Source organism: Stigmatopora argus, chromosome 19 (genome assembly GCF_051989625.1).
Source record: "Stigmatopora argus isolate UIUO_Sarg chromosome 19, RoL_Sarg_1.0, whole genome shotgun sequence".
Taxonomy (NCBI): Eukaryota; Metazoa; Chordata; class Actinopteri; order Syngnathiformes; family Syngnathidae; genus Stigmatopora; species Stigmatopora argus.
Window position 1 is genome coordinate 1,424,790 of NC_135405.1, and position 25,211 is coordinate 1,450,000.

The 25,211-nt window shown below is 42.5% G+C and overlaps 1 protein-coding gene across 3 annotated transcripts in view; it reads right to left on the reverse strand.

Moving 5' to 3' along the window:
• ube2j1 (ubiquitin-conjugating enzyme E2, J1) overlaps window positions 1-25,211 on the reverse strand; it is a 69,106-nt gene that overhangs the window by 15,691 nt on the left and 28,204 nt on the right. For all 3 annotated transcript variants that reach the window (XM_077587180.1, XM_077587179.1, XM_077587178.1), the window contains exons 4-6: window positions 9,828-9,912; window positions 8,710-8,815; window positions 7,368-7,497 (exon numbers count right to left, since the gene is read on the reverse strand). In XM_077587180.1, coding sequence (XP_077443306.1) covers window positions 7,368-7,497; window positions 8,710-8,815; window positions 9,828-9,912 — 321 coding nt within the window. The remainder of the gene's footprint in view (window positions 1-7,367; window positions 7,498-8,709; window positions 8,816-9,827; window positions 9,913-25,211) is intronic.

Below are 25,211 nucleotides of genomic sequence, written 5' to 3' on the forward strand. Positions count from 1 at the left end.
CTCCTATGTCAAGGTATTACTGTATAAAGTACTGCTCTACATACAAAATTCTCATTTTAAGAAAAAAGTTCTGGAACCAATTAATTTCGTAAGTAGAGGTATGACTGTATCTGGGAGTAACTGCAGACATCTACATTTGCATGTTAAACAGGATGTGATTTTATTTTGAAATGTTGACACAAAGTTTGTGCACAATTTGGCAGTCGCGACCTGCCATCGGCGGCATCTTTGGCTGATCAGCTCCTCCAATTAACTATATAAAAGGTACCACTCCCAATAATCTATATGTTCAAAAAACACAAAGGAAGAATGTTTAGCCGGAAATTATAATTCCACTATGTTGGAATTCCTTACCATGGTTTATTTCTAGCAGAGGCATTTAAGTATTTTGACTACTGTTCTAGTATGGAAGTCCAAATCTTGGCAACACTACTGTTGGAGTAATCATTATTATAAATGTGTTTGCAATGAATATAAAGCCTTATAATATACATGCTTACTATATTAATCAATATATTTGCTTATTAGGAATAGTAATGCTCATCCTAAATGTGTAACTATATTAAACAATATATATATATATATGTGTTGATCGCTTTTATGTTAGAGTTAGAATTAATATGTGCTTTCAACGAAGACAAACGCTTACTCTAAGGTCGCTCTCCAGGACAGCTGGCTCCAGAACTTTTCACTGAGTCCTTGCTCCGAGGACTGATTACTGGAAGATACGCCTCAACCCTTTCCCCAGATACAAGTTCGCAATGAAGATCTGTGAAGGATGCTTAAATTGTTGTTGATTCAGCGGATGGCTATCAATCAACTCGCATATTGTTTTTCCTTTGTGACGCTTGATATGGAATTGTTTTGTTTCTTGCTTACGCAATTGGATCGATTACTCGCATATTGTTTTAATTTGTGACGCTAGGTTGACGCTAGGTTTGCTTGATTATGGAATTGTTTTGTTTCTTGCTTACGCAATTGGAATCGATAACCTTGTAATTGTTTTGATTTGAGGCCTAAATGGGCAGGACATAATGCCGCTCGTTAGAATAATCTTGACCGGACGAGCGGGAGGATGTATTCTCTTCTTGCAAGAATTAAATGGTGATGTGACTACAGATGCCTTTTTTATTGAAAGCTGAATTGGAAATACCTAAGGATAAACCTAACATTGGATAAACCTAACATTTGGTCCTTCGAGCCTGTGGTCAAGATACCGAAGCAGAATCCAGGTCGCTTCCGTTCGATATCTGGAAAGACCGTGCACGGCGCTTAAATACCCTTTTCCGGGCTGGATAACTCGAAGGAGCGCCTGGGTTCTCGACGGTTGACGACTAACCCTCTGAAAGAGACATCTGGGGTCATATCTGGTAAGTCCACGTGAATGTCTGCGTTTGTTGACGGGTTCCAAATGCGCGAAGGGGCATTGCACGTGAGGTCCATTTTTTAAATGAGACTCGCGTCCAGGGGACTGCGACTCGCGTCCAGAGGACTGCGTAAAACCCTGGGTATACTAGTCGCTGCCAGGTAAAGAGACAGAGCATGAGTCTATAAAACTTGGGGCAGTTCGGGGTGTCCTGTGCTGCGGTCCGGAAAGATACAAATATAACTCTGACAGTATTTCACGCTAGGTTATACACTAGGAATTTGGGGCAGTTTGGGGTGTCCTGTACGGAAGGTACAAATATAACTCTGACAGTATATCACGCTAGGGTATACATTTGTGTTGCGTGTGTTACGTGTTGCGTGTGTTACGCATGTCCTTCCGCGGAAAAGAAATTTGCTAACTGATAACTGAGTGCACGCGAGCTCCCTCCAAAAATGGGCAGCTCGAATAAAAAAGCGGCTAGCGACGACGATCCAAAACAGCGTCTGCCGTGTAGAGATTGGAAGTTTGTTGAAAGTCAAAGCGCTACAAGAGTTAAACACCTAAACTTATGGATAAGCGAGTATGGGTTTACTGGACAGCTTAATATGCATAAAATAATGGATTTACGAGATAAAATGCGCGCTAAGCACAAGAGTAATCTGTGTAAAATGGATAATGATGGATATGAGGATACAAATTATTGGTTCTTGATGGCAAAAAAGCGTTGTGATGGGAACGTTAGGAAAATTGAGCGGAGTCAAAATGTTGATAACAAGCGAGGCGGCTTGTTCCACAGAAAGAAGGGTGATAAAACGGGTCCGTTGTGTAAAAATAAAATAAAAGATAGCGCGGCCTCCTCGGCTGACGGGGACAGAATAGAAATGTTACCAAGGGGTTGAAAAAAAACAAAACAAATGAGGTTAAACAGAAATCGGGTTTTCAAAAATGCTATGTGCTGGGTTTGTGGAGAATTGGGGCATATATCGCGTGATTGCCTGGACAAAAAGGTCTCTAAAAACAAGACAGGCCTGCTCAAAATGATTTTAATGAGGATTTTGAACGTGAGGATGTGGAGCTAATTTTAAACCAGAGATCACATTCTTTGTGAATGAATTCAATTGGAATTTTTTGTGTGATGCTGAAAGTTGTAAAACAGCAATTAAAATGGTTATTTCCAAGTGCTAGACATACTTTTTTAATAGTATCTAAATGTACTGTCAATGTACTGGAATGAAATGGCTTATTGTGGCTTATCCTGGTTTCGTTCCCGTCTGCTAGCGGGAATATTTTGGTTAACAGAAATACAAAACGGCAAATTAAATGTTTAGCGGGGTTGCCAAAACTGCCTTTTTTGTCATACTCTAAACTTGCCAAATAATGCGTTGATTGCGGGGGAAGCGCTCTGTTTTGGTGCGGCTGATTTGATGGTGTTAGACATTATAATACAGTATAGTATGCGCGCGGACCGCACAAGCGACTAAAATTTTTGGGAGACCCCTTCCGTGGAGAATATTACAATAATTGGCCTTGGGGGTGCTGAAGCAAACTTGAGGGCAGAAATGGGTTTTTGCTATGATATAGTTATGCTTGCAGCATATTGTGATTATGGGGTCTTGGCAAAATATTGTGATATAGTTGGATATCGGGAGAGTAATTAATTTAGTTTATTAATTTAGTCTTCTCTAAAAAATATTATGATTGTGCACAGGAGGCAAGGCATTGTGCACGAAAAGAAAAGAGAGCGTTTTGGAATTTGTAAACAAAAGATAAGAATGCTGCTTTTGCAGCGAGCGTGAAGGTCACAGTCAGCGGCTAAGGACGCGCTTCCGTTTAAACATTTCAGAATAAGAACAAAACATGGTCTGCAAGGGATGCAGGGTTCCGCGATTATCTTCGCATTTATTTTTGGGATTTAATAAGAAATGGCTTTCGAGGTGATAGAAAATCTGTTTGGCAAAGATTGATTTGGTAAAAGCTTTGGAATTGGGAATAATACTATTATTATTATTTTATTTTTTATTTGTGAAGTTCAAAGGGCTCTTAATTGAAGAGAGCTAGTTTTGGAGGATAAAACGATATTATTAGTTTTTGAATGGTTGGATTGTTCAAAATACTTTAATATAGGAGATTGGCTGGTTAAAGAAAAATGAATGGAATTTCGTTTTTTACAATATTATGGCATATTGGTGACAATTTGTGGGTCCTTTATTAACCATTGAAAATTGTAATTAGGAAATGCCTAGTAAAGCTGGATTTCTCTAATTTAATTATTGTAGATTTTTCTTGTGATAACAGAGAGCTATAAGAAATAACTCTTATCTTAAGTAAACATAGTATGGGGTGATTTGCAATTTATGTCTTAGGTATTAAGAGTTATTTGGTTGTTAAAGAGATCAGACATGAAATTAACAATGCAGAAATGAGAAATTTCGTGGCATTTGTCCAAATTATTAGGTAAATTGAACCTGGCTGGGGTAGATAAGAGAATTGATTTAGGATAGGCATAGTTTCCCTAGAAGAAACATGGAGCGTCTTTAGGTGCACAAAAGACTTTCCCTGTTTGGCCTGAAGGGGGATATGCTTTGATATAGGTCATATTGATGACTATTGGGACGTTACTGCCTATTGCTTTAGGGGCATACAAATTAAGAATTTAGCCAAAACTTACTGCATTGTAATTATGGGGTTAATACACCCAAATGTTACGGTGATAACGATTGGCAATAACAAGCTTAGATAAAGGGGAATATCTACAACAAATTCTGGTAGGGCCTTTCATGGTGTGAAACAAGTGATGAAATAATGTCTATGTTTAGAAAATAACATCTCCAAATGATAAAATATCAACCTTTGAGCTTTAAGTAGATGGGTTGACTAGAATGGGCAAAATTCGATAGCGTTGAAAGGGGGTTTAACTTAATGCAGAACATGGAGATAAAGTTTTTACAGACGGTTAAAATACTAAAAGGGTGTGTGTGTGTTTAAATGTGTCACAACTTTTCCGTTATTGCATTATTGGCGAATAGATAGTTAATCACAGCCACTCACATGGCAGTCCACATGCTGACTGACTGGGGTAAGGGGCGGTGGCAATTGAACAAATTTCTATTTTTAGATATGTGGCATGTGAATCTAATACATTAATTATCTAGTTTCTTCAGGCATCAATCTTGCGGTTCGAGGATCTACTAATGCGGAGTGAATTTCATGCCTCAAAAAAGGGGGAGGTTATATATTCAATCTATATGCAGATATATGGCCAAAACACGGGCGATTCCCCCTTATGTCAAGCTACAAAAGCTACATATCCATTTCAAAGGATACATATGGATTTTATAGAGAATATGTGTGGTACATAACAGTCCTAAAACAGATTGGGGAAACCTTGTTGAAGAAACTGGTATAGATTGGCAAGCTTGTATGACACACGCGTGCGAAAAAAACCATCAGGCCTTTGATAAAATTAACCCATACGGTGGGGGCGTTACAAATTGTTATTCGGACTGACAAATTCACTTGTGGAAAAGTTCCTTGTCTGACATTTTTCCTAAGTCCATGGTCAAGTGGGGAAGACCCTTATTACAAATTTTACATTTGTGTCTCAACAGTAATGACCATGCCTATGGAGGCTGTGTTTAGGGCGTCAGAGAAGGAAACACCCGGATCTGCCGTAGTAAAATTGAAATCTGAGAAGACCAGAGATGATGAATTCATTTCTGCAACAGGGATTTCCCAAACGGGCAATAATTGGTTGCTGTTGATGGAAAATGCAGCTAATACTATAAATCAAACCTGCATAACATGTATGGGGCCTCGCCTTCTCTTACGAGTAGTACCCGCGCAAATTACTCCTGATTGTGTAATGGAGATAATGACAAATGAAAATGTAAGCCCCAATTGTGAGAAATGGAATAATGTCTACCCAGTTACAAGAGCAGCAAAGGACAAGCCTAACTTTTCAACACATGTCGCTTTTAAATCATTTTACCTGCTTAAAACCTTACAGGGCATGGTCTGAAGCTGGAGGCGATAAATGAGACGTGGTGTGCCCACGTCCTAAAACCGACTACACCCTGGTACCACGTTCTGACCTATGATGGTGGTGGGGTGGAAATAAATTATACGACTCCTGCTGAAACGCGGCAGGACTTTGTGCCTTGGGGTCACTGCTTTTACCAGTGTCTGTTTTTCCATCTACAGTGAAGGAGATACAATTGGCTGTGCAGAAATCCAGTATGTTGGCGGGCCCCTCGCGACGGCGTCGATCGGCATGGAGAGAGGGAGATCCAACATACATTGATGCGATTGGCATCCCCCGGGGCGTACCAGATGAGTATAAGCTGGCTAATCAGATCGCAGCAGGTTGGGAGTCTATTTTTCTTTTAATTACTCCAAACAAAAACGTTGATCGGATAAACTACCTGCATTTCAATGTCCAAAAACTTGGAAATTATACTGAACAGGGATTTGTGGCGATAAAGGAACAATTGGCAGCCACCAGTCTTATGGCGTTCCAGGATCGCATAGCAGTTGATATGCTGCTTGCGGAGCAAGGGGGCGTGTGTGCAATGTTTGGAGATCAATGTTGCACCTTCATACCGAACAACACGTCACCCGGTGGGTCCCTCACCCAGGCCATTAGTGGCCTGCAGACCCTCAACCGCAATATGAAGAAGCATTCTGGAGTCGGAGAATCCGCCCTTGAAAGCTGGTGGCATAAGTCTTTTGGAAAGTATAAGAATTTGGCCCAATCTGTTGCATTTTCCGTAGCCCTTTTTGCTACCATTTTGACATTATGTGGGTGTTGTATTATTCCCTGCTTAAGATCTTTGATGAGCCGACTTATAACCACTACGATTGCCCCTACAAACTCTAAATTGCATGAATTATATCCTCTGTTGATGAGACGTGCTGAGGGGAGCAGTGAATTTCAAGAGCATGGTAATTCCGAGGATGAATTGGGCAAAGATGATTTTGTTTTCTGCTTTTCAGACCAGCCGTGCCAGTGAGCGGGTAAAACTAAAGCCAACGGAAACAGACATTTCCTCCCCATTTTTATTCTTGCCATAAAATGAATTAATGGAATAAAGCCGAAAGGAAGTTTTATTAAGGAGATCATGTGCAAATTTATAATATAGGGGGGAATGTTGGAGTAATCATTATTATAAATGTGTTTGAAGTTTTATTAGGGGGATCATGTGCAAATTTATAATATAGGGGGGAATGTTGGAGTAATCATTATTATAAATGTGTTTGCAATGAATATAAAGCCTTATAATATACATGCTTACTATATTAATCAATATATTTGCTTATTAGGAATAGTAATGCTCATCCTAAATGTGTAACTATATTAAACAATATATATATATATATATATATATATATATGTGTTGATCGCTTTTATGTTAGAGTTAGAATTAATATGTGCTTTCAACGAAGACAAACGCTTACTCCAAGGTCGCTCTCCAGGACAGCTGGCTCCAGAACTTTTCACTGAGTCCTTGCTCCGAGGACTGATTACTGGAAGATACGCCTCAACCCTTTCCCCAGATACAAGTTCGCAATGAAGATCTGTGAAGGATGCTTAAATTGTTGTTGATTCAGCGGATGGCTATCAATCAACTCGCATATTGTTTTTCCTTTGTGACGCTTGATATGGAATTGTTTTGTTTCTTGCTTACGCAATTGGATCGATTACTCGCATATTGTTTTAATTTGTGACGCTAGGTTGACGCTAGGTTTGCTTGATTATGGAATTGTTTTGTTTCTTGCTTACGCAATTGGAATCGATAACCTTGTAATTGTTTTGATTTGAGGCCTTAAATGGGCAGGACATAATACCGCTCGTTAGAATAATCTTGACCGGACGAGCGGGAGGATGTATTCTCTTCTTGCAAGAATTAAATGGTGATGTGACTACAGATGCCTTTTTTATTGAAAGCTGAATTGGAAATACCTAAGGATAAACCTAACATTGGATAAACCTAACAACTACCTTGAAGTTAATTTGGTGAGCTAGCTCATTTGCCATGTGGTGCTCAAGGCTGATGTCACTGTTGGGGTCCAGAGGCAGAAGTGCTGAGCTCAGTGAACAGCTACACGTCTCACAGCAAAACTCCTGGGACCTGCAGCAGAGTTCAGTATAATTAAGGTCCACATTAAATACCTACAGTGAATCATGCAGACCATAGTAAAAGATGTGACTACCATTACCAACATTTGTCCATTTTGCCCCAAGTAGTTCCACTAAAATTTGTTCAGTGCCCATACTAAATAAGGGTGGCTATGGAGGCCGATAACTGATAATCATTTGCAGCAAAAAGGAAAGTAAGGGTGTCAAAATACTCGCATAAAAGCCGCTTTTGTCGAACAAAAAAATGATGACTGAATCCAGGCTACGGCATATAATGCGCATAAAAACACGACATTCACGAAACTGCAAGTTGACAACGCCATGATACGATGACGTCATGACCCAATGGCGCAGTGACATCATGACGCAAGACAATGCGTCCGATACGGTCATTTATTCCAAAATAAAGAAAAGATAAACAGATAAAACGCTAAACAGAATTTTTTTTTACGTCTATGAATGAAATCTTGCATAAAACATGAAAAAAACTCACGTTTCCGTCACTGCTTGGTCGGGTGACAGCCATCTTACCGAAGTTAAACATGCTCTGAATGGCCAGACGCAAGTACACTTACTTGTCTGCTATGGCTCGCTCATGTATTTTTAATTAATTGTAATTTATGTCATTAAAAAGCATTGGGTTCTCATCAAGATGAACTTTTCTTTTTTCTAATTGAATAATTTTATATTTTGCATTTACAAAGACAGGCATATTAACTTATGATATTGACTCTAATAATATGCTTTTGATTCATACAGTATCTCAGAAATACCACGTGTGAGGATTTTTCTTAAGCTTTTCCCTTTAAAGTAAAACATTTGTACTCCTATTAAAACCATGAATACGGAGGGGAAAATTGAGAATCAGGTGGCGGCTTATACGCAAGAAATTGTAAAATGCAACAATTTTAAGGCAATTTTAAGGGTGCGGCTTATACGCGCATGCGGCTTATATGCGAGAAAATAAGGTGTAATATGAAAAATACAGTAGTGTCTTTTAACTCCTTATTTTTAAATATTTAGAGCAAAAAAATAGTTGTTGCAAAAAGTGAAACTATAGACTGATATCACTGCATATTCAATATTATTATTTCATCTATTTCTTGTTTTGCACACAATACAGACTAGGTAAAGTGGGACTATATTCACGTGTAGCACTGTATGCACTGCAGATAACTTTAAAGCATTTAAGTCCCAGACTTACTTTTTGGCAAGGAACCTCCGCTCTTCTGGAGTATAATCAAGCGAACCAATTGCACCCTCTCCTTTTGTTGGCATGAATCCAATTATGGCAATTAGAGCAGTTCGGACTGAAGGACAGACAGAGCAAAGATTATATGACCAAATTTTGATAAGTATAAAGGGACAATATAAAAAGACTAAGGTAATTGTAGGTGTGAGTGTAGCCAGCCAGCGTGTGGTGTTTAAGATGACTTTAATGGTGAGGAAGATAAAGGTGGAAGCAGAGCAGGGGACACTGATGAAGGCTGCAGAATGTGGGTTGATTTTGAGGAAAGATGTGAGATGTTGCTTTGGGTGTACAACAGAGGCTCCTTGAATACATCAAAAGTGAACAGAGAGACAGGTAATACTGGGGGTGTCATCAGGAAGAAAACAAGATAGGGAGACTTGGTGGTGGAGCAGTGAAGTGGTGTATTCAGGAAAAGAGAGATAAGTGGGACACGGAGGACAGACAAGAGTAGATCTCCGTATATATAGAGAAAGCCTAACACATGGTTCCTAGAGAGGAATTGGTACTGCATCAAGAAGTTTGGAGTAACAGAGAAGTACAGGGAGTCGCCGACTTACAACCGCATTTTGTTCCGACAGACCGGTCGTATTTTGATCTGTGCTGTGGGTACTGTAGTGTATAATAAAGTTTTACATGCTGTATCATCTTGGAGCAACTTTGTGACTTTTTAAAATCTTTTTACTCATTATTTTTTCAGATGAATGCCCCTTCTCTTTTTTGGCAGGCTTCGGAATGGAAAAATCAGCTATTTCTCTTGGTAGCGATCTTGAGGTAAAGGTTGTAGGAAGATGTAAAGATGTAGCATGTACTACGGTTAATGTCGCTCTGACAAGTTAGAACGTGAAGCTGCATCATCTCCTGATTGTCTTTTTAAGATACTGGCGCTGTCATATGCAACTCACTCTGCACTGTCATGAGTTATGCTTCACGACTTTTGTGGTCATCAAATCGAATAGACGTAACTCGCATAAGTCGGAAGTCGACGACTGTCTGTAAAAGCACAACTGACCCAAGACCGGTCAAAAATTGATATCGATACACGTGACTAAATGGGCCCTAAATAAACTTACTGCTCCATGAAGGCTGCCATGTTTCTGGATGGTGACCAGATATGCTCAGGCAGATCTTCTTCCCAACTTCAAATCTTCCATTTGGCTGGGTAAGTGGGGTGAAAGACAGATATCAGTAGAACGGAAGGTGGTGGGGTTTTGGGGTTATCAGAGCTGCCAACCTCCGTCGACCCCATTTCAGGAGTACCCTTGTCCGATTTCCGGAGTTTTTCCCGGAGTGAATGTGATTCACGGAAAATCGATATGAAATGGGAAAAAAAACTAACGTAGGACAATTTAAATCAAACAGTATTTTTTTTACATTCATTGAAATATTGTGTTTTTGCAAACTATTGAAAAACTACAGCCTGTGTGTATCTTTGTGTTTGGGTCCTTCTATGTGCATTTTACACAGTAATTCCACCATGTGTCACGCTGAAGTCGCACATGCATATTGTGCAATGTGCAGATGTCGGTCCTTTTGGAGACGGCTTCAACATGGAATATTTCGTCGAATATGAAACAATAAACTTCTGCGACTGTCTGGGTTTCTCATTAGAAATTATATCCAAATTGCCATACATTTTGCGCTTTACCCGAGCAGGCACATTGATAGGACTTACCAGTGCTGTGTACGCCTACCTTAGAACCCCGGATATGATAGGATTTGTTTCAAAACAAAAGACTGGTGGTTTAGTCAGCCTAAATAATACTTTCTATCCTTATGAAAAAAATGAGAAAAAAAAATGCTAAAGCGATAAAGGCTACCTATGCAATCAATTCCGAATTAATTGCCACGCTGAAGTCGCATAAGACGATTCACTCATCAGAACTCGTAACTCGGATGATTCACAATGGACTCGTGTTACCGAATTCTTCCGTCTTACAGTGCAGCCGAATAAAGATAGTGGAGGCCGTAGCGACAGTGTGAATATTGAGGCATTTAAATTGGAAATTTGGTATTTTTCAGAAATGGTTGCTCAAAAAATTCAGGGGACATTTTTTATTTTTATTTCTGGAGTTTAGGGAGGTTGTCCGGAGTCCCAGAGTTTGTGTCACTTGTCTGGGTTAACTCCGGAATTTCAGGAGAAGTTGGCAGCTCTGGGTTAGTCAATAAGGAATAGACAAATCTGGACAAGTTTGGATGACTTTGGATTATGGTGCTGCAGTTTTCATATAACATTAAACCATCTGATGCAGGTCTCATACAACATGAAAAAAGTAGTTCTGTTCCATCTCAACACGTTCATTGCATGCTCAGAATAATTTGACACAATAATAGTTTGTGCATGGAAAAGAATACACAAATGTTTTAAATGTGTATACACATACAGTGGGGCAAATAAGTATTTAGTCAACCATCATCTGTACAAGTTCTCCTACTTGAAAAGATTAGAGAGGCCTGTAATCAAGAACATGGCTAAACCTGAACTATGAGAGACAGCATGTGGAAAAATAAACAGAAAATCACATTGTTTGATTTTTAAGGAATTTATTTCCAAATTAGAGTGGAAAATAATATTTGGTTAACTACAAACAAGCAAGATTTCTGGCTGTCAAAGAGGTCTAACTTCTTCTAACGAGGTCTCCATTTGTTGCCTGTATTAATAGCATCTGTTTTAACTCATTATCGGTATAAAAGACACCTGCCCACAACCTCAGTCTCTCACACTCCAAACTCCACTACGGCCAAGACCAAAGAGCTGTCGAAGGACACCAGAGAAGATCGTAGACCTGCACCAGGCTGGGAAAACTGAATCTGTAATAGGTTTAAGGCTTGGTGTAAAGAAATCAACTGTGGCAACAATTATTTGGAACATTATTAGAAAATGGAAGACATACAAGACTACTGATAATCTCACTCGATCTGGGGCTCCATGCAAAAGCTCACCCCGTGGCGTCAAAATGATAACAAGAACGGTGAGCAAAAATCCCAGAACCGCATGGGGGGGACCTAGTGAATGACCTACAGAGAGCTGGGACCACAGTAACAAAGGCTACTATCAGTAACACAATGTGTCGCCAGGGACTCAAATCCTGCACTGCCACATGTGTCCCCCTGCTGAAGCCACTACACATCCAGGACCGTCTGCGGTTCACTAGAGAGCATTTGGATGATCCAGAAGAGGACTGGGAGAATGTGTTATGGTCAGATGAAACCAAAATAGAACTTTTTAGTAGAAACACAGGTTCTCGTGTTTGGAGGAGAAAGAATACAGAATTGCATCCGAAGAACACAATACCCACAGGATCCCCTGTCTTCATGATTCCTGACAGATTGGCCATTTTGATGATTTTCTTCTAAATACAAAACTGGTACTGCGGCTCGGTGGAGCGAGTGGCTAGCGCGTCGGCCTTACAGCTCTGGGGTTCTGGGTTCAAATCCAGGTCACGTCCACCTGTAGGGAGTTTGCATGTTCTCCCGGGCCTGCATGGGTTTCCTCCGGGCCCTCCGGATTCCTCCCACATTCCAAAAACATGCATGGTAGGCTGATTGGACACGATAAATTGCGCCTAGGTATGGGGGTGAGTGTGCATGGTTGTCCGTCTCCTTGTGCCCTGCGATCGGCTGGCCACCGATTCAGGGTGTCCCCCGCCTCTAGCCCGGAGTCAGCTGGGATAGGCTCCAGCACCCCCTGCGACCCAAATGAGGATAAAGCGGTTCAGAAAATGCGATGAGATGAGACAATGGTACCTTGAGATACGAGCTTAATGCGTTCCAGGACTGAGCTCTTATGTCGAATTACTTGTATCTCAAATCAAATGAACGTTTCCCATAGAAATGAACTAAAAATAAATAAATTAGTTCCAACCCTCTGAAAAAAAACACAAAAAACAGGATGATGGAATAGAAAAAGTTTTATAAAGTACTGAAATTAGACGGATTTTGCGGAGGGGAGAGAGGGACAGAGAAACAGAGAGAAACTTTTTGCAAGGCAACAAGGTTGTAACATAACAAACTAATTGAAATGAACACTCAAATAAGTCTAATCTAACCTTACACTAAACTTAATTCTAATTTTGTTTTAAATTTTTATACCTTTCTTCTCCCGGGTTGGCTCTATTTACCCCGCCTCCACTCTGACTTTCAGCTGTAGTTTTCAAAAGGAACCTAACGAGGGTTGTTTGCTTTTGTCTACCCTTAAAAATATTCCGAAAATGATGCACACAAATGTCCTCACAATAGGTTAACGCATGACCACTTCCCAACTTGCCCGGGAAGTAGTACTCCTCTCGTATTGGCGAGCAAGCTCCGCCATTCTGCCCTGACTAACGGGGAAAAAAACACTGAAAAAATGTAACGCTCCGCCCAGTGTTCGTAGAGAAATTTTCACAAGTGAGTTGTGACGGGAAAGACAGTGGCCATGTTGTTCTCATAAGCAGCCTCTCGCGTTGGCCACTCCTGGCTGTATGCTCGTATATCAAAATTGGTCTCGTATCTCAAGGTAAATATTTGCTCAAAATTTTACTCGTATCTCAAATTACTCATGTCGGGGCACTCGTATGTCAAGGTATTACTGTACATGAAATTTTGTTTTAAAACAAGTTGTGAAAACATGGACACAAGCTGATAAATAAGTGAGTTCTGAATCTCTGCGTTATATGCAGAAGTTTTTGATGTGGTTACCGTATTTACTCACATATAAGCCGCTTTTGTCGGACAAAAAATGATTGAATCGAGGGTACGGCTTATATGCACATAAAAACACGGCATGCACGAAACTGCAAGTTGACGACGCCATGACGAAATGACGTCATGACGCAAGACAATGCGACCGATACGTTTACTTGTTTGTGATTGGGTTATTTCGACCCTTGCCTCTGTAGTACTGTCAACCTTCACCACTTTGTGGTTTCAACAAGCTTTCAATAAGCTCTGAATGACGTGTTAGCCGTGGACCAGTGACAACACCGTGTTTTCTACACACTTCTTTTATCTTCTTTACATGGCCCTTAGACTTTGTGCATTTCTTTTCGCCAATAAATTGAATTGAACATTTGCTGCTTCAGTAAGTACATGGCGGTATTTTATATTAATTATCCTAATTAAAAAAAATCCACAAAAATGTCAAAATTCCCACAAGACAGGTGGAAAATGGCAGAAATCAGGGATTTACTGTCACCCAACACAGCACCGAAGAAGCGAATGATGTGCCGAATAATAAAAAAGGCAGAAGGACGACGTGTTCCATTTTCCTGTTTTGTTCAAATGGAATTTCGGGTCGCGCACATCACCTCGTGGAGGAAGACAACGTCTTGCCTTTTCCTCGTGTTCGGATTGGATTTTGCATCACGCACATCACCTCGTGGAGAAAGACTTTGCCGAGCCTATTCCAGCTTTGTTTGGATTTCAAAGCAACTTTGAAAATGCCTCCTAAGAATCTAAGGCATCAATGAGCCTAAGAAAAAAATGAAACATGATGACAGTGAATGAAAAAGTGAAGTTGGTAGATATGATGAAGGTAGGCAATAAGTATGCCCATAATCACACCATTACGGAATAAATGAATCTACTATACGTTCCATCAAGAAAGAAGAAACGAACATTCAGGAAACAGTATATTTTTCCTTTTCCTTTTTCAAGGACACCAAGTGAGTGGTAATCACTAGGAATAGAAACATATTTAAGATAGAAAATACCCTATTGGTCAGGATCTCAAACTGTAAATTTGTGGCTCGCCAGAAAATGAAGCAGGATTATAAGGGATTAACGCCGTAGATAAAGCCGTGAAGCTGGCTCGGTTGGTAGCCACTGAAAGCTTCTCAGATTGGACAGCGGAGGACATCAAGAAACTGCCCGAGAGTCACTCAACCAACTGTTGCCCCTAGAGCGCCTCCTGAAGAATATTCTATTGATGATCTAATGGCTCTCGAATCTCATGAAGTGGACTTGGATTAAGCTCCCAATAACCTGTTTTATTATTTAAAAGCATAGGAACTATTTTCATTGTGAGTACAGTACTTAAAGTATTTGCAATTTGAATTCATATGTAATGAAAGCTTTTATTGTCATTATACAAATATATTGAGATTTAAAGCTTTGACCACATGGTGCACAAATAACAACAACAAACAGATGTGCTCGGATGATTCGCTGAAAGACGTTTCGCCGACGGACGTTTGACAGAGGGACAGGTCGCCGAATGGACGTTCCACCGAACGGTCAATCGGCCGAACGGAAGTTTCGCCGGCGCGCTCGCCCCGCCCCCGGATCGTGTGTGTACAAGTTTTTCAACCTCGGCCCGCGGGCCATTTACGGCCGTTACAGATAACATTCATTTAGGAATAACAAGGGCATGTACTGCCCCTGCCCCCCGCAATAATAAGGGCATGTACTGCCCCCCGCTGGCCATATTTCTAAATACAAGTACACGGCATATAATGACAGCACTCATGTTAATTTCATCCTAAAACAGCATTTAATGATGAAATACAAATACTGGAGCTCTTTGGACATTAGAACCGAGCCCAGGGAAGTGAATTCCTCGGTAAAATGTCGCGATGATGTCGCGATAAGGCAAAAAAACGTCTATATATATACGACCATTCACCAAACGGCTCAAAATGCGTTTAATGATTAAATACAAATACTAGTATTTGTATATACATCTAGAATTGTATTTTATACTAGTATTTTATTTAAAAGAAGACAAAGGAAATTTACATATTCTTCGTGTATACAGACTAGATGTCCGATGCGCGTTGTGAGACAACGGAGCTTGACGTCGTCGCTTGTCGGCCATTTTAAGAACAGAGCCATTCGCCAAACGGCTCAAAATGCTCTCAAATTCGGTCAAATCCAGCCGAAAACAGCGTTTAATGATTAAATACAAATACTAGTACCGTAATTACTCGAATATAACACGCAGATTTTTGCTATATAATTAATTCCAATAGTTGGGGGTGCGTGTTATAATCAATAACTAAAATAAATTACAAATTTTCGATCGAAAAAAGCATTGTCAAACTCACTTTGACGCACAGATTTTACGTCATCTCGTAAAGCTGGCGCACGGATTTTACGTCATCTCCTAAAGCCGACGCACGGATTTTACGTCATCTCGGAAAGCCGAGACCACCACTGCCCCCCTCTAGCCTCGTACTCGTCTCAGTTCACCCTCTCTCAGTTCAGTGTTATAATCAATAACTAAAATAAATTACAAATTTTCGATCGAAAAAAGCATTGTCAAACTCACTTTGACGCACGGATTTTACGTCATCTCGTAAAGCCAATTGGAAATCGGAAAGCCGAGACCACCACTTCCCGCCTCTAGCCTCGTCCTCGTCTCAGTTCACCCTCTCTCAATTCAATTTTGGACATTGTACGAGCAACATGGCATCAAAACGAGCAAGTTATACCGCAGCGTTCAAAAGAAAAGTCATCCAAGTGGCAGAGGAATTGGGCAACAGAGAAGCTGGAAGAAAATTCGACATTAGTGAAGCTAACATCCGTGGTTGGAGGAAGAAGAAAGACTCATTATTGAAAGAAAAGGCAACAGCAAAAGCATCAGGACGTGGAAGAAAAGCAATGTACCCGGATTTAGAGAAAGAACTTATTAAAACGATTGCTGAGAGAAGAGCTGCAGGGTGCTCCATTAACACAGTCGAGCTGCGTATCCTCGCCCTGAAAATCATTAAAAAAAACAACAAGGATTCCGGCTTCAAATCGTCTGCATGTTGGTGCTATAAGTTTATGCAACGGCACGACCTATCTATAAGAAAGAGAACTCAATTGCCCAAAGGATGCCGGAGGACTACGAACATAAACTGATAGAGTATCAGCGGTTCATAATCAAGATGAGGAAGAAGCACCACTATGCACTTCGGAATATAGGAAACGCTGATCAAACCCCACTGACTTTTGATCTGCCGAGCTCACTGACTGTGGATTTTAAGGGTGTAAAGTCAGTCACCATCAAGTCTACAGGAAATGAAAAATCTCGCTTCACTGTGATGCTTGGTGCATACGGGGATGGCTCCAAGATGAAACCATATGTCATCTTCAAGCGCAAGACCCTTCCGAAGGATGTTGTGTGGCCATCTGGTGTCATCGTCCGCTGCCAGGAGAAGGGTTGGATGGATGAACATCTCACCAAGGACTGGATAAGAACAGTATGGAGTGCAAGACCTTCAACACAAAGACAACTGTTAGTTCTTGATGCATTCAGGTGTCACCGCATGCAGTGTGTGAAGGACATCTTAAAAGAAGCCAGAACAGATGTAGCCATAATTCCTGGAGGTATGACCAGCCAACTCCAGGTCATGGAAGTCTCGTGCAACCGTCCCTTCAAGCAACAGATGAAGCAGAGATGGGCGGAATGGATGGCTTCAGGGGAGAAAACATTTACAGCAAGTGGCAACACCAGAAAGGCATCACTGCAGCTAATCACACAGTGGATCAAGAAGAGTTGGGACGCAGTGGAGCCTGCCATCATCACCAGAGGCTTCAAGAAGTGTTGCCTCACCAACAAGCTGGATGGTACTGAGGATGATGTGTTGTGGGAGGAAGAGGAAGTGGATGAAGGAAGCGTGGGCGTTGATAGCATTCTCAACGAAGAGATGTATGAGGAGACGGATGAGAGGACGGACAAAGAGAGAGAGGAATATCTGCAGAGACTATTTAAAGATTCTGATGCGGACTCATTTGAAGAATTCTAAAAAATAAATTTGTACTCTTGATGAACATGTAGTTTAAACACATGTGATAGTCTTTTCCATTGTGCATATCTTCAAATCATTTATTTATTCAATTTGTATGTTCCTTTTCTTGTTTGAGAATGACAATAGATATTTGAATTAAAACATGGTATTGTCAATTGAAATGTAGTCAATGTTCAAGGAAGTCTAAAAGGTATTGCAACATAACATGTCTACATGATATGTTTGTCCACTCTGTGTATCATCTATTGCCCTAAAATTCAAACGCATAACTCCACCAACTGCACGACACTCGACACGCTCGTACCTGAAGATTTCTCTATCCGGTTTTGAACAAAACAATCGTGAAACGAAGAAAAAAAGGTAAGATTTCTGATTTTCGTCAGCGGGAAATTTTAGGTGCGCACTATATTCGAGTACTGCGTTTTTCCAGATTTTTTTGGCCCAAAATTACCTGCGTGTTATTTTCGAGTGCGCGTTATATTCGAGTAATTACGGTATTTGTATTTAATCATTAAACACATTTTGAGCCGTTTGGCGAATGGTCGTATATAGACGTTTTTTCGGATACGCTCGGGGAAAAAACCCAGCCGATGTATGTGGTGCTCACACTTAGAAAAAAATATGGTACTCAGGATTCCAGCGGGGCATGTGTCACCCCTGTCCGCCCACAGAGCACTGTGCTCGGTGAAAAACCCTCTCCAATGTGTGGGGCTCAAATTTGAAAATTTTCTGGAGCTCCAGAAATTCAGTGGGGCGTCGTCCAACCCAGTCCGCTCAGGGTGCACTATTCTCGGATAGGCTCGGGGGAATCCCCACCGATTTTTAAAGTGCTCAAACTCGGGAAATATATGGAGCTCGATAATGAAACTCAGCATGTGTCATTAAAATCCGCCCACGAAGCACTGTTACCGGGGAGAAACCCCTCCGATGACCGTAGGGATATGATTTACATACTTGGCGGGCCGGAGTAAAAATCCTAACGGGCCTTATATGGCCCGCGGGCCGAGGTTGCAAAACTTGTACACACACGATCCGGGGGCGGGGTGAGCGCGCCGGCGAAACTTCCGCTCGGCCAAACGGCCGTTCGGCCGAGCGGCCGTTCGGTGGAACGTCCATTCGGCGACCTGTCCCTCTGTCAAACGTCCGTCGGCGAAACGTCTTTCAGCAAATCATCCGGCCACGACAAACAGACAAATAAATAAGAAATAAATAAGCAATCCAAATGAGGTCAGGAGGGCAGAGCGGGATTGTTTCATCTGAAGTCCAGGATGAGTTCCATGGTTTTGGAGACGTTCAGCACCAAGTTGAGGGCGTACCACTCGCTGAGTCTATGGACGCAACAAAGAACAAACAAACATAGATAATTAATATATAGTAATGATGGATAAATAATCACTAAATAGTAATGGATAAATAAGTGGTCAACATAATAAATAAGTAGTAGCAATACATATTGATTAGGTCCTAGGTGCAGAACTTGAGTTGAGTATGGTGACAGCTCTTGGGGAAAAAAAACTGTCCTTGAGTCTGTTTGTCTTGGCTGTTCTGGCTCTGTAGGACCTTCCAGAGGGCAGCAGGTTGAAGTGGTGGAAGCCGGGATGCGTAATGTCTTTTATAATGCTCTCTGCCCTTCTGAGGCACTGGAATTCGTAGATGCTGGACAGGGTTGGTAGGGGGCAGTTGATGATCTTTTGGGCTGTATTGATCACCCTCTGCAGTCTTTTCCGGTTGGCTTTTGTGCAACTTGAGTGCCACACTGATAGTGTAGGTCAGCATGCTTTCAATGGCAGACCGGTAGAAGGTCACCAGCAAGTTGGTGTTCAGTTGCTCTTTCCTGAGTACTCTCAGGAAATGTAGCCTCTGCTGCACCTTCTTGATGAGTGCTATGGTGTTTGCCACCCAGGTGAGATCAGCAGAGATGTGAACTCCTAGGAATTTGAAAGTCTCCACTAGCTCCACACATTTGCCGTTAATCTAGGTTAGAACTTTGTTTCATCCCGTATTTGGGAAATGTCTTGGTTGCAGTAGCAAGACAGACACAAGACACACAAGACATTGTAGACCTAGGTAAGAAACTGGAGCCACATGCAGGAAGTCCACAAGGTGGGGACCTTCTGCAGACTGAGGCTGGGGTTACCACACAGTCTCTCAGTAGTCTGGAGGTTTTAAAGATCATCTTCCTTGCCTAGATCCTCCTAAGATGTCCTATCATCTAATCAGCAGCAGCAGAGAGGCTGGTGGGGGGCTTCAAAGCACACGAGCAGGCCAGCAAGTACCGACAGCTCCTCCATCTGACCGGGGAGAGATCTCACGCTCCCATAACAATGATGGAATGCTCAGTCTGGAGCGTTGCCTCTTCTCCCGGCACTATCGTCCACTGCTTACAGCTGATCCTACGTGCATGACAGCGGCGGCATGGCTGAACGGCTCCAAAGAATTCTAGGACTAGCACAAAGAAACCAAGCCACGTGACGGGTGGGGCCGAGTCGCAAAGGCAGCAGAACAACAAAGCAAAAAGTACAAAGCAAAGCAAAGTATATGGGATCATTAAGAATCATTAAATTAAATCATTAAGACAGAAAAGCAGCAAAAAGACAAAACGAGCAAGAGCGGACGGAGCTACCGCTACCGGCTGCCACTTGAGCGGCGCCATCTTGTTTGCAGTAGCAAAAACGGATACAGACAAGAAAAAGATGTTGTAGAGTTGGATAAAACTGGAACCACACACAGGAAGTCTTCCACAAGATGGGGAACTTCTGCAGACTGTGACCGAGGTTGAAAATATGCAGAGTCACTCTTCCAAGCTTATCCACACAGTCCCTCAGTAGTCTGGAGCTGAAGAATCAACAGTTACAGAGTACAACCCCTCGGCTCCGTTTCTGGCCTGGTAAGCGCCGACAGCTCTTCCATCTTATCGGGGAGGGATCTCACTTTCCCCATAATAACGGATGGAATGGTTGGTCTGAAGCGTCGCTTTTTCTCCAGGCACTTTTGTCCAGCTCCGCATTTCCAGCGGCATTGAGGTGTTGCACCTTCTGCTGCGTATTGTTCACAGCTATTCTCATGTGTATGACAGCGTAGGCATGGCTGAATGGTTCAAAAAAAGTAGCAGAAAGAAGCCAGGCTAACAGAACAAAGAAAGTTGTAAAAACATTAAAGTAAAAAGTATAAAGTACAAAGTAAAGTAAAAAGGAGTGTATAAGAAATATTAAAATGTAATAAAATAAAAGATAGAAAGGCTGTAAAACACGAAAAACAAATAAGAGTGGACAGAGCTACTGCCAAAAAATACAGGGGCGATGGAGCAGCTTGGTTCCGTCGGAAGTCCAGGATGAGTTCTCTGGTTTTGGAGACGTTCAGCGCCAAGTTCTTGAGAGTGTACAACTCGCTGTGTCTAAGGACCTCATCTCTGTAGGCCGTCTCATTCTCCACTGTAATCATCCACACCGCCGTTGTATCGTCCACAAATTTTACAATGATGTTCTCATTGTGCGTGGGTCTGCAGTCGTGTGTGTAGAGCGAGTAGAGTAGTGGACTCAGCACACAGCCATGGGGCGAGCCAGTTCTGAGCGTTCGGCCAGATGAGAGGTGGCGACCCAGCTTCCCATGCCGGGGTCGGTTGACAAGAAAGTCCTCAACCCAGGGGAATGTGGAAGTTGGGAACCCCAGGTTGGCCAACTTGGAGGCACTTGGTTTGGGATGTAGTGGAGGTTGAGGTGGTGTGACTGAGTGGTGGGCTTGGGACTCAAAGTGGGCAAAAATGTTTAGGTCCTCTGCCAATGTGCATTATGAGTCCGCAGGAGTCGCAGGTCGGCCTTTGTAGTTCGTGAGGGTCCGAATGCTCTTCCACATCGTCCGGGGTTCGTCAAGACAGACAAGACACACAATCATCCCCTTGTAGTCTGCTTTGGCAGCCTTAATGTCTCTCTTCATGTTGGCGCCCGCTGCGTTGTAGAGTGCCCTGTCACCGGATCTGAAGGCTGCATCTCGGGCCCGCAGGAGAGATCTTGGTTCAGCTTTGTGGCTTTGATTGTCGGCTAAAGGTAGTGTAAGCTGGGGTCATGAACAAAGAGGCGTGATATGACTGTCCCACTTATGTGCGTGGTATGGCTCTGTATGCACTTTTGATGTTCGAGTAAACATGATCCAGAGTTTTATCCTCTCTTGTTGGACATTTCACATGTTAGCAAAATTTCAGCAGAACAGTTTTGAGATTTGCCTGATTAAAATCTCCTGCAATTGTGTGCGGCACTTGGGTAGGCGTTCTGGTGATTGTTTATTGTGTCCATTAGTAGGGAGAGAGCGGTACTTACCTTAGCGTCCGATTGGATGTAGACAGCAGTGATGATATCAACGGCTATCTCTCTGGGCAGAAAGAAGGGTCTGCATCTCACCGACATGAATTCTATGTCTGGGGAACAGTGTCTAACCAGAACAGTGCTATTGTTACACCATCCGTTATACACAAGTGCAAAGCCCAGAGTCAAACGTCCTGCCTGATCTGATTTGAGTGCAGCCTGCTAGATGCACGGTAGCGTCGGGTATTTGTGGGTGTAGCCACGTCTCTGTGATTATTGGCATGGAGCATTCGCAAATGTAGCGATTAGCAGCGAGCTCTAATTCCAAATCGTCCATTGTGTTTACAATGGATGTGACTTTGGAGAGATACATGCTCGGCAGCAGAGGTTTGAGTGGTTGTTTCCTGAGCTTACACAAAAGGCCCGCTGACAGCCTCGCTTCTGTTTTCTTTCCTTGTTTTCGTTCCTGACGCCTTCTCTTTCGCCGACCTGAACCGATAACAAACCATGGGGTTTAGTGTCGCGATCTCCTCTGGTATGTTATGTTCCCAGTGAAAGTCGCAAGAAACCTTATTTCGCTGCTGGTAACCGATGTTTAATAAGTCTAAACGATTATAGCTGAATTTTAAGTCCGATTTTGACGAACAACTTGCGAAAAGACACAAAAAACATGAAAAGAGAGCACAAGTAGAGAGAGCCTCTGACCGCTGCTCGCGCAGGCACCGCCATCATCTCTTTTTTTATATACAGTAGTACCTTGAGATACAAGCTTAATGCTTTCGGGAACCGAGCTCGCATGTCGATTTACTCGTATCTCAAATAAACTTTTCCCCAAGAAATTAACTAAATAATAATTAATTTGTTCCCACCTGCTGAAAAAACACCAAAACAGGATATTAAAATGGAAAAACATTTTTATTGGTTCTAAATCACCATCAACTAACAGAGTATCAAATAACCTTCTAGTGGTTATACTAAAATGAGACATTATTATACCCAGACACTCGCAGAACTTTATTGGTTCATATTCGACGAAATAACCCATGTTGAAACCGTCTCCAAAAGGACCGACATTTGGACATTGCACAACATGCAAGTACGACTTCAGCGTGACACATGGTGGAATTATTGACTGTAAAATACACATAAAAGGACCCAAACACAAAGATGAATTTAAACTGCGCCAGGCGTTCCCAGCAGACCCTCACAAAACGTTTGGGTCTCCCGGGCCACTGGCATCCGTCCCCACCATCGGAGCCAACTCACAAGCAAGTGGTGATCGGTTGACACCTCCGCCCCTCTCTTTACCCGAGTGGCCAAGACACGTGGCCGCAGTTCCGATGACAACCAGAAAGTCGATCATCGAACTGTGTCCTAGGATGTCCTGATGCCAAGTGCACACATGGACACCCTTATGCTTGAACATGGTGTTCGTTATTGACAATCCACGACGAGCGCAGAAATCCAACAATAGAAAACCACTCACGTGAGCATTAAAGTCCCCCAGCAGAACGATGGAGTCCCCGGAAGCAGACTTTCCAGCATCCCCTCCAAGGACTCTAAAAAGGGTGGGTACTCTTAACTGCTGTTTGGTGCATACGCACAAACAACAGTTAGGTCCCGTCCCTCCACACGAAGCTGGAGGGATGCTACCTTCTCGTCCACCGGGGTAAACCCCAACATACAGGCACCGAGCCGGGGGGCAACAAGTATCCCCACACCAGCTCGGCGCCTCTCACCATGGGCAACTCCAGAGTGGGAGAGTGTCCAACCCCCCTTGAGAGGAGTGGTACCGGAAGCCAAGCTGTGCGTAGAGGTGAGCGCTATGACGAGCCGGAATTTCTCAACCTCACGCACTAGCTCAGGCTCTTTCCCAACCAGAGAGGTGACATTGCATGTCCCAAGAGCCAGTTTCCGCAGCCGGGGATCGGACTGCCAAGGATCCCTCCTTTGGCCGCCGCCCAGCCCAACTGTCGATGCACCCGACCTCTTTGGCCCCCCTAACAGGTGGTGAACACATGTGAGGGGGAACTCACGTCTTCTCTTCGGGCTGTGCCCGACCGGGCCTTATGGGTGTAGGCCCGGCCACCAGGCGCTCGCCATCGCAGCCCTCCTCTGGGCCTGGCTCCAGAGTGGGGCCCGGGTGACACACATCCGGGCGAGAGAAGACGTCGTCCAATAATGTTGCCCATCATAAGAGGTCTTCTGAGCCATTCTTCGTCTGGTTCCTCACCTCAGACCAGTTTGCCATGGGTGACCCTACCTGGGGCACAAAGCACCAGACAACATAGCTCCAAGGATCACTGGGACACACAAACCCCACCACCACGATAAGGTGAAGACTCGCCGTTTTTTTAAAGGAACAGTTTACAGCTATAAATATTATGGGATTGTTTTATTTTTATATCATGTTTGCAACAATTTTCAAGTTAATAGTTTATAATAACAGTTTTCTTAGTGTCAAGCTAAATGATTTATTTAATTTATTTTTTCAGAATTTTTTAGTTTGATTTATTTAACGAGGGACCACACATTAATGAACATATTCATATTCCTGTTAATGAACATATATACGTACCCTATTTTCACACCGATAGAACGCACCGCCTGAAAGAGCACCGTCTCCGTTGCGGGTGTATTTTTTGTTTTTGGCAATACAAAAGGCGCTTCGTTTCAAAGGACACGCTGCAATGGTTGTGTGAGCATGACACAGGCGTTAGCATGCATGCTAGCGTATGTTTTAAAAAAGGCAAAAGGAGCAGAACAAAGTTTGATTTTGTTTTATTGACGTAATGTGTAGTTGCAAAAATATAAGTCAAAGTATTCAAACATCAACAAATCTGTCAAAGTCCTCATCTTCTGTATCCGACATAAAGGGTTCAGCGAAGTGGGCAGTTCGCCAACAATGCTGGGTTCAATCTCATTGTCAGTGTCAGAGTTGTCGCCGTAGGGTTTCGTAATAGTGATTCAAAGGTTTGACGAAAGCTCAAACTACAGTGCTCGCCGGCCTGCACTTTGGCCCAGGGGTCGACAATCCAGTCGCTTAACTCGTGCGTCGCTGCCTGCCCATCTCTGTATGGAGGGTTAAAAGCGCTAGGAACACAGGGAAGTCAACTACCTTGCCACTAGTCTAGGATGTTTTGAATGGATTTACTGTAATGCTTGGAATATGCGGGGAGGCTATTTTTAGGGTGAATGTCCGCTGGGTTGATCGCAATAAGTACCATGTCAGTAAGTAATGAAACCAGTCAGTGAAGAGGTCAGGGTCATACAAAATTTTAAATTTAGCCCATAAACAAGGCACACCGACTGATTGGGCGCCTGTTCCTTTTAGAGAAATGTTTAGACTTTGTGCGACCTGCCCTATAGATCTGAAAACACGGTAAATACTTAAGATTGTAGCCGAAGTCTAATTTCCATCTTTAGTCCCTTGTTTAAGTTGAAG